The sequence below is a fragment of the Echeneis naucrates genome, chromosome 12, assembly GCF_900963305.1.
Source record: "Echeneis naucrates chromosome 12, fEcheNa1.1, whole genome shotgun sequence".
Taxonomy (NCBI): Eukaryota; Metazoa; Chordata; class Actinopteri; order Carangiformes; family Echeneidae; genus Echeneis; species Echeneis naucrates.
Window position 1 is genome coordinate 6,468,475 of NC_042522.1, and position 15,342 is coordinate 6,483,816.

The following is a 15,342-nucleotide window of genomic DNA, read 5'->3' on the forward strand; positions in this document are numbered from 1 at the left end:
CAGTAGGAAACCAGAGCTAACCTGAGTCATGGTTCACTTTCTCGCAAACACAATATTGAGACGCAGTGGAACTGGAAGCACTTTCCTTGGATTTACAAGACCAATTAGCTATATTGTGTTGGCAGGTGCTAAGTGATGGAGGACGGCGCCACAAGCGAGGTGTCGATGTCAGATCACATTTCAGAAATTAGGGCTATAAAAACTCTTTGTTTAAAGACAAATAAGCAAATGAAAGAGCAGTTGTACAACAAATTTTGGCATAATGATATTCCTATTCTCCAGAGTGCATCACTTTTGCTCTAATTATCTCCTTTTCTCCTCTCTACTGCAAAAAAGTGAACTGCTCTCAATGACAGGATTTGGTCATCCACAATGAAGACTCCTAATTAATGTCTTCTTTGAATACAAAGCTTGAGATATTGCTTTATGAAGTTCTTTTTCAAAACTGTGCGAAGAAGAATAAAAGTTCAGAAGATAAACTTTGTGGGGTTTTTTTTATGAACTGTGCAATTTCTTTAGATCACATATAAGCAGGGATACGAAAAGATTTTGTGTATAATTGAAAAGTGAATCAATTGAGCTTGAGATGAATGGTGTGGAGGTCAGAGAGATAATCCTTTTTGATATCAGCTAAGGAAGCCATGCAAATCCATTTTTAGCTGTGCGTCCTGTCAGAGTGTAACAGATGGTATCGGTACCTCCATCCTTATCTAACTGTGATTCTCAAGAGGACATCATTCACTAAACTGCATACAAAAAAAACTGAAAACAAAACAGAAACAACAAAATTAAAAATAAGCAGTGCCAAGAACACCACAACTTCCTTGCCCTATCCTATTCATTTGCTCCAATTGGAAATGACAAATTACAAGTTCTTAGTGAGTTCCCAGGCTGGAAATAACTCTGAGCCATATGATGAAGGGAAGTCAGTCACAGAAAATTGGGACAGTAACCCAATTATTACACATGCATTTAACTGTTCAATTCCCGAATGCTGTGTAACAGACACAGAGATTTGTGATCTCTATTACAACAGTTCTGGTGATAAACTGTGTAAAGAGTTACCATTCATAGTACTGAACCTGTCAAACTGTAATGGATGAAAAGACATATTGTCTACCGTTTACATGTGACTGTTTATTCATGTATGTGTGACAATGTACAAATGGGTCAACACCATCGAGCTGGCAGACAATGACGCCAGGAGCAGTCATGGAAGTTGACCACGATCAATCAGAAACATAGTGCATGACACACTTAACTGTGACAGAATGCTATGCCAGAACGACACAAATGTTCAATCCCAGAGTACAGATGAAATATACATGTAGACAATTAGACGTGCAAAGTTTTATACTGACTGTATGAAATCAAAGTCTTCTCACATGTTTGAAGAAATAAAAAGAAATAAAGAAATAAATACATAATTGTGTTGTTTTTTTGTTTTTTGTTTTTTTCTAATTGGGTAAGATCCAGAGTAGCTTCGAGGTATGCCGTTTGTGTGTGTGAACGAAATAGCAGTTTTGAACGCACAACACACACAATTAGGCAGAGAGAAGAGATCATGATTGAACTTAAATTCTGAACTTTTAAAACCAAACTGTCTGTTTCATAATCCAAACAAACCTCTGATTGTCAACATCACAAGCCCTTCTACCTATGAAGTTTCACACGTAAACAACAAAACCCTATCAAAAGCAGCTCCTTTCAAATAAAAGCTGCTTACTGCTGAGGCCAACAGAAGCTTGAATAAAGGGCAACGCCCTCTTCCATTCCTCAATCGCATTTGTCACTCATTTGAAAAACACTCAAGTCTTGCTAGATGATAAAGATAGTGATAGCAAAATATAAGAGTCAACACTTTTTAAGAAAGTATAACATATGATACTGCAAAGTAAAGGAAACAACTGATTGGATTAAAGCCTATCACCACTCAGAGGTCATCTAAACAGGAAACCAGGAAGCGGCACTAACTTGTATCTAAGGAAATGGCCCTCAACACAGGAAATACACCAAAAATTACAGACCACCTGTGCAGGAAAACAAACAATAACACTGCAAGCTAGCAGCATGCTGGGAAGTTCACTTGTGTCAACGTTTGGCAAAATAAATTGTCTGAAATACAGCCGTTAAGCTCCGTTGGCACGCAAAAGATTTCAACACTGGCTCAAATGACTGATTTTCACATTTTAAATACAGAAATTAAGGCTGTCAGAGTTATTCAATCTCAACTACACCCCATTAATTAAACAAATAGAAGATGACTTTCAATGATGCACCAAATCACCACTCACCCTAATTGGCAGAATAGCGACAGTTAAAATGAAAATCTTACCCCACTGAAAATCTTAGTCCCACTACTCCCACTGATAAATGGTAAAACATTAAGGACCAGGCTTAATCAGATAGCTGCTACCAGCATTTATTAAAGAAAAAATTGAAATAGAAAAATAATCACACTCCTGCAAAGTTTACCTTTCACAGCGAAATCACACAGATTCGATGAAGCAACTCCAGTCTAGTTTAAGGATTAATTGAACATGGTGTGCCTCAGCTTGCTCCATACACAAGTCTACCAGAACAGTGATGGCATACTGCAGCACATGCAACCATGAAAGCAAATTTGCACCTACCCATTGCCAGAGAGAGTGAAACAGCAACCAGACTGAAACCATGTCAGGTGCCTTTTGAGAGTTTCAGAGGAATGTATGCGCATGTTTGGACTCACGATGGCTATTTGTGTCCCTTTTTGCAGCCTCTCATGACACCGCTCACACACAACCCAGACCCCCTAAGAGCCCTTCATGGAACAGCAACAAAAGGCCCAACTAGTGCCTCAGTGGGACTCTCTGGGGTGAATACTAATGCTACCAGACGCACACACACACACACACAAACTTACACAGATGGAGGCTCTTCTCAACCAGAAAGTTCTGTAGTCAGAGTGTGACCACTTGTGTGCACAGGTTCTTCGAGAACAGCACAGAGAGCCAGATTAGTGCAGGACTAACTGGGACAAATCACAGAAAAGCAGAAACACCAGCATTATTGCTTATATCTTGAGATAAAGAGTGAATAGTTGCGTTGTTTTGTTTGTTTTTTGGCACTTTTGGACTGTCACATAGATCTGATAAAAGTAAAATAAAGTGTCATATAGAAAATAAAACAAAAATGCTTTGCTGGCTGAAATGGTTTAGTGTGTGTGTATTGTTTCACAGCTATCGCACAATGAGTCTCTCACTATCGCAAAATAAGATCTACTAAAGACCTGGACTGCCTTATTTGGCAATAGTTATAGTTCTCTGGGCATTATACCTACACACAGCTATGCAGCAAGGACATCATTCATATCATTCAAGTTATTGATTAAAAATAATCACGTCAGAACTAAGCTACAGACTTGTGCCAACAGGAAACAAGGAACAGCTCCAGTTCGAAGTCATGAAGCATAAATTAATTTAATTAGCATCCAATCAACAAATGGACCAGACATCTTTAATCTGGAGTAATATGGTTAGATTTCAGGCAGGCCTACAGAGCTGTGAGTATTAAAAACAGCCTTATATAATCACATCAAATATTCTCAAATAAAAATATTAGGGCTGCCCCATAAAAAAAATCAATGAATTGAATTATCTTTCAGAGACCCTTCAGCCAACTGAAATTCTTCAAGTGGAGTAGTGTGCCTTACAATAACAGGATGAAACAGATAGAGGCTAAAATAAATGAACAGGGTTAACATTTAAATAAAGCAATGTGAATAAGGGAATTCTAAATATATTTTTACATTCCACATATACATAATGTTTTAGATACATAAAGTGAAAGAAATACACTAGAATGTATGTAATGTAATATAAAGAGCTTGATTTAAAAAGAAATACATTCGTGCTGGGTCTCATTATTTAGACAAATACATACATTAAATCTCGGATAAGTGGATAACTGTATTTTATTGATGATTGATGTTAAATTGTCAAAAAAAAATTCTAGTGACTTTGTTACATTTGACTATGTTAATATGCTTGAAATTTCATTGAAATTAATGCAAAGAGGTGGGTAGTTGGGCAGAGACCTTAAAGGATGAAATGAATATCTTAATCTCCAATACATGTGGCCACTTGATATTATGCCATATTTGATATTATTTTCAATTGACAACAGCAATAAGAAAATGCCAGTGCAAACATTTCCAGAAATTTTGTAGATTTTTTTTCCCCCTTTCCTTCCTGTTGTCTGCCTCCTCTTAGCCTAGCCCAGCTTTCTCCTGCTATTATAGTAGAGGGACACAGCAGACAATGTCAACAATCATTACATTTATTTTAGACAAACATGACAAATCCTCTATGGAGCCAAAGACAGTCAGAATCCTACATTGTAAAACGGTGGCCAGAAAAAAATATCAAGACAGACAACTCTTACTAAATACTTGAGGTGGAGGAAGCACAAGGAACCCTAACCCTGTTTGAGTCACGATTGAGCATATGATTCTAATCCTTCCCAAAATGAATCAGACGATTTCAGTACTTTGTCCCGCAGGACACTCCGTGTAGAGAACAAGCACTAAGGCTAACGGCTATTGGATCTAAATACAATTAAGCTTTATGAAGCAGATACACTAAAATTAATGCTTTGCTGTAAGTGAGGTTAATTTTCACTACAGAAGCTGAAAATAAATATTTTATCCATGAACTGATCGATTGTTTGCTTTATAAATATTGTGAAAATAGTGACAAGTACCAACTAACAAACTAATTAACAACTATCCCTAATGTCAGCCCCTAGAAAAGTTTGTGTGTGTGTGTGTGTTCTTTATGGGCTCAGAGGGGGTCAGTGTGTGTCTGTTAGTAATATCAGAAGTTAATCACACAAAACACAGATGTAGCGCTGAGTCAGGATGTGGAGAATTATTTTGATAGCATGGTTTATGGTGGACTTTTACCTTTTTTTTGCCAGTAAAGTAAATAATCAAATGTACATAGCATCATAGATCAGTTTCTATACCATGTTATACTGTGCAATTGCTACATTGCTCCCACACTTAACTCAAATCAGCTAAACAGTAGTTAGCATGGCCTTAAGTGCTCTGTTTGAATGGAAGAGTGAAGACAGATAAGATTATTTAAACACTCACTAGAATAACTGCTCGCTATGTTTAGAAGGCTTGACATGTGCCACAACACACACAGGCAAGCTAAGTAATCAGATGGCTGGTTATCACTATATGTTCACATTGCTAACTGAGTAACATAATTTGGCAAATAGAGCACATTTAAAATGCACACCAGAGCTAACACACTTTCTATATCTAAAATTGTCTGTTAACACAAAGAAACAAAGAAGACTACGAAATTATTGCTACTGTGACGAAGTCATGTCTGACCTTACTATCCATCACCGGTACATTCTTCTTTTGCATGAGTTGATCGATCATTTAACAGATCCAGGCGTGATTTGTTGAAAAAAAAACTAGAGTCCCATGTGTATGTCTTGATGCCACATGGTTAAATCTCAGTCTCATTCAGCAGGATGAGACAATCGTTGTTAAAGACCTATAGCTTAAGGTTATATCCAACCATCAGCCAGGGCATTTTAACACTGTTGTCCTAAGGGAGTGAACCTCTTCCCAGTGATAGCTTATGGCATTAACTAGCTCTGCTCTGCCTCTTACTGTGGGGAGCACTGTGTTAATCACCTGTCTATTTCCGGAAAGTAGCTCATTAGCCTGCAGTATTTAGACAGAGGAAGGAGGCTTTACTCAGGAAGAAAACAGTCTTCCCCAGCAAACATGTCTGAGCCCGACAAACACAGTATTTCCCATTTTTCTGCATTTGTATTGTTGGTGCTTGGGCACATATTCCCCCTGTGTAAACAAGCTGTCTCATCTAGTTCCCTTGTACTAAGTCCCTCACGTGTGTATCATAAAATACGTAAAACACAAATAACATGAAGTTTACCTTCATCTCTGCAAGCCTTGATCTGAACCCAAAATTATAACTCTAACCTTTAACTAACCTTAGAAGAAAACTCCCACGACACAGTCAACCACGGTCAGTACATTCCCTGAGTTATTTCATGATAAGGTGTTGTGATTTACAGCGCCGGTGTTCTCTCTTTCACACCAGCTTCTGTTTCAGTTACTGGCTACCCAACCACCCTTTCAGTAAACCCTGCAAGAATATCCCTTAACAACTGCCATCATCAAAGCAGCAACTACGGAGTGAAGTGAATTTTTTACAGCGGAAAAAAGTGAGCCTTGTTCTCTAGATGTCTGCACAAGTTTTTTGTTTTTTTTTTAAACAGCCATTTACCAATGCCCACAAATCTGTCTGCCACATCCTAAAGGGAATGGAAGACACATGTACTTCTTCTATTTCCTTAAGGCAGTGGCAACTACGAGAGGATAAAAATGTTATAGATTATGTCCTACATTCTTTGATAGATGTGAGTCATTTCCCATGGTGACAAATTCAAACCATATGGTTGAACCTCAGGGATAGATCAAAACCCTGAAATAGAAAACTGAGATCTCTTCCTGAAAAATGCCATGACTTTAAGAGTCCACAACTCAACCCTCACAAGATTATCGAAACACAGAGACGACGGCACCCAGAGCCCCCCTCGCACATTCTGTAACACCTAAAAGCTCAAATGGCATGCTCACATTCCTGTCTGGAGCTGGAAAGTGATAAAAGCACTTCTACCATTTTCACCCCTAAAACACAGAACTGTGCTGTGAGAAGAAGCCCTGACATTACAGGTCAACTTCCATGCTAACTTCCCAGAACTACAGATAAAGTCTGTGCTTTAGTTTCTTGTTTTTTTTTGGGGTTTTTTTTTTATGAATTGTGATGTGTAAAGAGTTGTTATTCAGCTCTCTTTACTCCTGACAGAGACGTTTAAGCGAGCACAGTTTAAAAAGTTCTGTTCAAAGACATTGTTTTCCCCTCATGTCCTGTTCTCTGTATTTATCTCTTTATATCTATATGCTTGTTGTAAACACAGTATTTATGCAAGCAGGTGGTTTTCACTTTCTTTGTGTTAAATGAATGACTTCTGTTACATGGTGCAACAATAGGCGGTGGATGTTAATGAACAATAGTTTGTGATGAAGCTTGTATAATGGTGGTCGTCATGTGACTGGGTTGTATTGTTGCATTTCCTGCATCCCTCCAGTTCTCTTCCTCTCTCGAACAGAAATACCAAACAAGGGGCCAAAATACTCATTGTTGGACTGTGACAAAAAAGTGCTTCGATGAAACATTTGTCTTTCTTTGGTATTTCTAAATGATATTGCCATCATCGTGATATGTCAGTAAATGCTCTGTTTTCTTTGTGTTATTACGGACTGGGTGGAGACGAGGGCCATTTGACATTGACCGTGACCTTGTTGACCTTCACATGACAAACCAAGCCTTGTTCCAGACCTCTAAGCCGATGCTGGATTTTATCAAATAGTTTGGCTTGGCATATCCCCAGTTACTACTGAGCAAATCAAAGTTTTGTAGGCAGGAAAATGAATGAGGAAGTTATCTTCCTGTGCTATAGCAAACAAAGATTGGCATGGTTAAGACTGAGGAAATTCAGTATCTTACATTATTTATTTGATTGGCATTAGTTGGAAAAAAATAAACACAAAATTGCGATCCTAAACACACAATGTTAGACTGAATAATGAAGTGAAAACAAAACAGTAACTCAAATTTATCACGCAATATGTATCCTATGCCAAAAACATCTCTAACCTGATACTACTCACTTCCCTTACACCCTTACTTGAAGTTAAATGTACTATTGTGCATATTTTTGTTGTTGTTGTTATTTGATAGAGCCCTAACTTGTCACAACTTGAGATCAAAAGGAAAACTGCCTTCATCTTTTTTAATATGCTGTGACTACATGACCACTTTTTACCGTATGATCAAAGAAGTTTTGGGGAATTAACCAGACACACACAGACACCACTGTGTCCCTTCATCTCTTTCGGCTGTCATCTGCTCCCAAGGGCCAAACTAAAATAGGCACAAAGTGTCATTCACACCCCAAAGATCTACTTAAAATTCCAGCTGCTTCCAACATGCACAAACATGAAGTGGCTTTGTTTAAATAAAATCATTTTTCAAGGCTCAGTCTAAGAGCTGGCCTAAGGGGCACTCACATGATTTCCAGTGACAAACACCAGAGCCACATTGTTCTTGTTTTTTTCATTTTTCATGTTATCCACTGACTGTCAATTTATAACACACAAATTCTTTGGTGACATTACATTGTATCATCTGCAGTTTGATACAACACAGTATAACAGATAACATAACCAAGTATCAGCGATATTAGCATCCATTTGAATGGCCCTGATTGGACTGCGATGTTTGGGATTTCATCTAGTAACACAAGGTGGAATATCACTCTCTTCCTGGAAGTCAGCCAGTGGAGAGCCATCCAAAGATCAGCCATTGAAAGGTCAACAACACTTCAGGCGATGTGAAGCTGACCAGACTTCCTACTAGCATCCTCCCACTCCCTCCCTCATGTTTTCCTCCCTTGCCTTATAATCATAGCTCAATCTATCCCCCAATCCACACACACCTGCGCTGGCCTCTATCTCTCCTTGTACCCACAGTCGTCCTGTCATCATCTCTCTCTCTTGATTGTTGGCTCTCCTTCAATACCTCATTCTCCTTTCCACCTCCCGTGTTCTCTTCGTGCAGCTCAGAAACATTAGCATCAATGCTCAATCAACCACACAGCTGTTATGCAACCTGTGATTATACTCTGTGTGTATAGAGACGTGTGTTTGTGTGCCTTCTGGGAAGAGGGAGTGGTCTGAAGGAAGACATTATTGATAAGTTTGTTGTTCCTGTCAGTGTTCTCACAAAACGCTGCTGAGAGGGTGGGAATGGAAACTGTATTTCCACCAGCAACGCACACACACAGAAACCTTGAGTTACATTAATAGGTACTGACTGTCTCAATAGGACATTCAGTTATAAGTCAGGTACCTTCTGTCATTGACCATCTAATCAAAATCAGAGAGCTGGCTTTGATTTTTCTGCCCCAAGGTTGAGCATAGGTATTGGCAAGCAGTTAGTATGAATTGGCAGTTTACTTTTTTTGCTTTGTTATTTCCAGAATGAGCTGGCAATCTCAAGTGGTGACTAAACAAAACAGTGAGCAGGAGTGATGAGCTTTCCTTTATAGAAAGAGAGACATAAAAACAGACTAAAACTTCCAATATGGCTTTGTTTATCCTTTAGTTTGGTATCTTATCAATAAATGTAATCTGAATCTCTTCTTGTTAATAGAGTTTAATGCATCAGCTAGACTCTCCAAAAAATCTCACTCAAATTGCCTAATCTGCCAATGAAAACTGTTCTGAAGCCTTCTTTTTTTACACTGCTCTGATGCTGCTTTTTGCCCTTTGCTTCCTCATGCCAGATGACTGTGTTTGCCTGCCTTATGGGCACTGCGAAGCAAACTAGATGCAAAATAAATTAAACTAATCCAAGAAAAACTATAAGAGGACCGGCAAAATAAAAAAGAAAGGAGGAAAAAATAAATCCACACATGAATAGTTTGTTCTGCACACATGCCAGCAGTCCCTTCACTTTGACATATCAGCACATTTGTGACTACCTACACCCTCTTAACAATAATATTTAAAAGCTCACACTAAAAAATACAACCAAGAAATGTTTATTGACACCGATGCAGTGAAGTGGCAGTCCGTACAATGTGAGCCTTCAAGGTTTCATAAGTGGTCAGGGCAGGAGGAGAAAAAACATCCTAGTTTACAACTTTAAAAGCTTTACTAAATTATTATAACTAAAACAGGACCAACTGGGTTTTGTTTTTTTTAATCAAAATCAATGTCAGAAAGCAGTAAAAATCCAGTTAAAAAGCACCATAATGGTTTTGATGAGGTATATTTGAATGTTCTGTGGCTCTGTCAAACTACTGAATATGATAAAAAGCAGGTTAAGGTCATTCCTATATGTAGGTTAAAGTGATGCAGAGGAGGAGGAGGAGCACAAAGAGAGAGAGAAAGAGAGACTACTGCAACAAGCAGTCTGGTCTACTGACCTGCTATAAACGCCTCTCTCGCTCGGTATCCTGTGTCCTCCCCACTTTAAAGCCAATCAGTGTAATTACAGTTTCTGTTTCTATTAGCTGCAACATGTTCACACAAACACACAACCACACACTTAACTCACAGCACGGTGAGTCCAACGGACGCCCGCTGACACACAACCATCCAACCAGCTCTTTCCGGAGAAAATAGCAGTTTTCCTGCCTGCAAACTTGGCTTTAACTGCACATTGTGTTCTCGGCATGGCTTCAGTGTGAAGAAAGATGAGTAGCTCCTTACAGACTGATCATAACCGGGATTAGTTTCTAAAAGACGAGGCGCAACCGACCTGCCGGACACTTCTTCTTCTCCTCTTTTCTCCTTTGTCTTCTTCTCCTTCCTCTCCTGCTGCAGCAACGGCCGGCGGAGGGAAGTTAAATCAAACAGCCTGGCGGAGGAAACATCGGAGGGGATGCTGTCGTAGTAATGGAGGAGACGGCAGCCTCTGACTGGGATGACATTGAGCTCCCTTTACGCGCCAGCTTTTCCAACCGGAGGCTGCCTCCTCTTCCTCCTCTGCCCCCCCCTCACCCTCCTCCCCCTTCACCCCGTTAGGCACGCGCGCTGAATAATGCAGGGCTCGCGAGGTCCCGGGAGTCCTTTCTGTCCCGTTCCAGAGACAATCAGAGAGCGAGCCCGGCAGCGCGAGCCGACAGCCGCGAGGACAATGAGGCTGACCCGCGCGGATCGGGTTACCGCCGAGCCGCCTTTCATTCATTTATTCAGCTGCAAAACAATCTGACTGCGGCCCAGCCGGCCCCAGGACCCCCCTCCACCCGTCCCAACCCGGCCCTCCGCTCAGTGGGGCCAGCACCAGCACCATCAGCCCCCCCCCCCAGCCCGCTCTCAAATGTGCCCAGGTGGCGTTTTCGGAGAAACAAAAGCAGAACTCTCCAGAACAGACAGTGCTGGCAGATAAGGCTGGCTGCATACTCAAGTGCTGGTCAAATGAAATGCACTGAGCGCCATACAAATATAGGCACGCAGGAATAGACAGTCCACATACACAGTTCACAGTTCACTGTGAAAAAAAAAAGCTCATCTAGCCTCAACCATACAACCAGCTCTTTACTCCTCAATCCTGGTGTTCAGGAATTTAAGGAATTCATTTGGTGTCCAGTTTTCTCCCTCAACCTGCCCTAAAACAAACATTAAAAACATTTTTGTTCTTTTTATTAGCCTGAATGTTCTGTCCTTGGCTGACGTGTATGTAGAAAGCAATATTAAAGCAAAAACATGTAGCTTATTCACTAAAGAAGAACTCCCAGTCCCATCTAGTCTGCATGCTCTTGAGAGTGAGATTTTCTTGCTCTTCCCATGATTTGCCTGCCGCCAATTCAAAAAGATATATGTCATTTAAAAAAGATAATTCACATTGAGCACACACACCATTTCAGCTGATTGGTAGCCTGAAGAGGAAAGGGTGAACAGATAGTCCCCTCTTATAACTGCATCATGAAAGCTTTCCTGGGAGACAGCACCTGCTTTTATTGTGTCTGATGATTGTGAGTCCATTACGTGAGAAATATCTTGCCCTGACCACAGATGTGGCATTATGGTGATTGCAGCCTAACAACCCAGTCACACAGATACACCCTACTCACCATGGCGGTGTGAGGATGTCTGGTTGGAGTGGGAGCTTGATGGCCATTTGTTGTTGTCACGGTAACCCCTGGAGTTTGGCTGTAGCCTGCGATAGAGCAAAATGTGAGTTATTACTGTTGGTACTCTGTCAGTAAAACATGATTCACATTGATTCTCACTTGTGGATGTTTCAGGTCACTGCCTCTGCTTGTGATGTACCTCCAAATACGGTATTTTTAATTCTAATGAAATCATAAAAACTTGCTCATTGTGGCTTGTTATCTGATTATGAAGGATTTCATGAACATCATCTCATACCTGTAAATATGGCCTGTGCGTATGATGGATTAAGCTTCTTAGAATTCACTTCAATCAGATAAGAACATTTGCATGTAGTTGACAGCATTTTTTATCTCTTTGACCTTTTCTTAGCTGAACCACTGACCCAGTTTGGAGCTGACCAGTGACCAGCTGGAGTAACACCACTGATGACGGGACAGAAAATGACTCTGGAAATGTTCCTGCTAGTCTACTCCCACCACTAATTGTATTATTTCAGGACAGCTACTCCTCGTGTCAACACCAACACCATTATAATCATACTGCCTCCGATAATATGTTTACTAATACTTCTGTTGTGTCAGTCAGAGCAGAACACCAGAGGAAGAATAATTTATAACAGCACATTTATGCTACTTTATACATCATCTTTAGGATATTTCAGGGCTATTTTTGCACTTTCTATTCTATCATGTTTAACACTACGAGATTAGAATTACTCTGAATAGCAAGAGTTGGAGTAAAATGACTGATGGTGGTTCGGGTCAAGGTGTTTTAAAGCCACTCATTTGATACCAGATTAAAATAGTCTTGGAGAATAGGCCATATGTCAAAATTTAGATTAACTGAACAATTATAGATTAGAAATGGCGATATAAATAAAGCTATTGTTATTAAAGAGTACTTTTGCTGATGCACTCTAGTTTAACTGTTTATGTCCCACTGTTTTTTGAATGTAAAATTTGAAAGCACAAAATCATTTCCAAAGTTATAGCCATTAAATAATTTAGTTTTTCTATATATAATTATAGGGTCTTTATTAAACTGCATTAGTATATATGACACTGTTTTAGAAACCCAAATTTGATTATGCATGCTTGTAGTGAAACAGATTATCCACTCATATTACCAATGAGTCACGTGTGTTTGTGTGTGTAATAACTATCTGCAGTCATGGTTTCTGATAAAGACATTAGAGCATTATCACCCAGAGAACAATCAGTCTGTTGTTATTATAGCAGGGAACACACCCATCCTGTGTGTGAGTGTGTGTGAGACATAAATTTAATTCCTGCATTTGTCTCATCACTCGTGGTCATGACATCACTAATATAATCATTTACCTCCTGTGCTTTCTGGGGTAATGTGTGTTCTGTGGCTGCTCTCCCCAGATCACGTGTTTATATAGGAACAACACCCAGTTTGTCATCCAAGAGAGATGCAAATATTGTAAAAGGAAAGATGGCCTAGTACCATTGATACTCTGAGTCTATGAATCTGTATGGCTCAGTTTTTAAAGATAGAACATTTGTTAATGTCCAGCAGTAGTCATACAGGATAGTCTATTGCATCTACGCTGTTTGTCACACAGGTTTGGTTCCTGAAGTATCCAGAAACAAACTGTGACTAATTCCTTGCTTATGCAGGGTGCTTTTAAATGATTTTTTCCCCTCTCTTCTCTGCTGTGAAGTTCAGTGATATCAGTGAAATCAGATTAATGACCCTGCAGTAACAATGATGCACTATGGCATTATGTCTTGCAATATCTATTATTGGTACCAGGGAGCCACCTCAAGGCCCATGCAAAACAGGGACATGGGACTTCCTAGATTGATTCAACAATGTATTTATCTCCAATTTATCTACTTTCAACCTTCCTACCCCTGCCTTTTCTCCGCTATATATATAAATGTTAACAGTTTTTACCTTGCTATGATACTGAAAATGTTTTGTATCCCTAAACACGTTGGAATAATGTTGCATAAACATGCACTGCATCAGCCTGTCTGTCCAGCCATCCTTTATATGATCCTTTATATATCCTTCATATTTTCAGTGTATCTAGAATCATAATTTGTACAACATAAATTTATAATGGAAAAGCAGTTGAGAATATTTTTTGGTCTTCTTTTTCCAATTGCACTTCATTAATGTTTTACTTTGCTAATGTTGTAAGTAGATTATTATACTGGCTACACATAAGGATGTGTACCAAATAATTCAGAGCAGTAATTGTGAACATATCTTGGTCTTTTTAATTAACCAAACATGACTCCCTTCATCTTTACATTGAGCATAACTGATTAGGGTAATTGATCAGATTTTAATCATGTGTTTTTTGGATTGCAGGGCATAGCACAGGGTGTGGATGTAATATGTTAAAAAATCTAAATTGCTCTGAAAAATAATAAACCAATCCTTACCCTTACATTATTTCAAAAAGGCTGCACGTGAAACTGAAATAAGTACATCCGATGTATGTTAAAAATTCGTGTCTAAGTGTGAGTGTAAAATACATGTGTGGGTCCTCATTACGTGCTTGTTAGTGGCAGTGGGTAGTATAACAGATAGGGAGAGGGATGCAGTCAGGATAGCTTGTGATGTCCTTGTCAGCAGCCAATGAAAAAGTGAATGTTAGAGACAGATGGAAAGAACAACAAGCAAGAGACAGCAGGAGGGCACTGGAGAAACTCAGCTTTATTGACCAAGGATAGAGAGAAGGTACAGACACCAGAAAGAAAGAGGGAGAGAGAGAGAGAGAGAAAGAGAGAGAGAGAGAGGGAGACAGAGGGAGTGGTCATAATTATAGAAAGAGAAAGAGAGAGAGACAGATAGATAGGTGTGAACAATAGAAAATGGCTCCTTTTTGTTTTAACAGTCCATACAACCATGAGGGCAGGCAGGCAAAGAGAAAAGAGTGACCCCTACATAGTCGGAGGAGTACTGCAGATGTGGCAGTGGGGCTGGTAAACTCAACAGGTCTGTTGTTCTCTTACAGCTCCTTGTATTACCTCAAAATCTCTTTCTCTTTCACCCACTAACACTCTCACGCACACACACACACACACACACACACACACACACACACACTCACTCACACACACATAGTACGTATACACACAAATTGGCTTGGTCATGCTCTTTTAACTCGAACTCAGCCTTACAGTTTTCTCCCTTTTTAAAAATACGTTTGAGATAGCTAAATTGCGTTTCCTCGTGTAGGTACGTACAGTAAGTGCTTCCTTGCTCATTGCACATCGTTTGCGCTTCACACCTCAGGGACACTAACACTACACTTTCCAGATTATACTTCTCTGCATAGTCGGTCATGCAATAAATATATTTTTTGGCTAATCTGGGTCACCGAACAGGACAACACTATCAATTGTCCTACATGAAACTTGCAGTCTGTTTGCTCCAAAAAAACTACATCAATAAAGTGAGTCATACTGCTTAGAGGGATTGTCCTGGTGTTTTTTTTTTCTGTTGCATTAAAATCAGACCAAGAAAAACTATTTGCTAACATGGCTGTTGTGAAAGGAAATTTTTTTTCACATCTATGTTTGCCTAGT

At 39.5% G+C, this 15,342-nt stretch overlaps 1 protein-coding gene across 3 annotated transcripts in view; it reads right to left on the reverse strand.

The window, feature by feature from the left end:
* Nucleotides 1–15,342, reverse strand: part of palm2akap2 (PALM2 and AKAP2 fusion) — a 60,192-nt gene that overhangs the window by 13,285 nt on the left and 31,565 nt on the right. For all 3 annotated transcript variants that reach the window (XM_029515857.1, XM_029515855.1, XM_029515854.1), the window contains one exon: nucleotides 11,731–11,816. In XM_029515857.1, coding sequence (XP_029371717.1) covers nucleotides 11,731–11,816 — 86 coding nt within the window. The remainder of the gene's footprint in view (nucleotides 1–11,730; nucleotides 11,817–15,342) is intronic.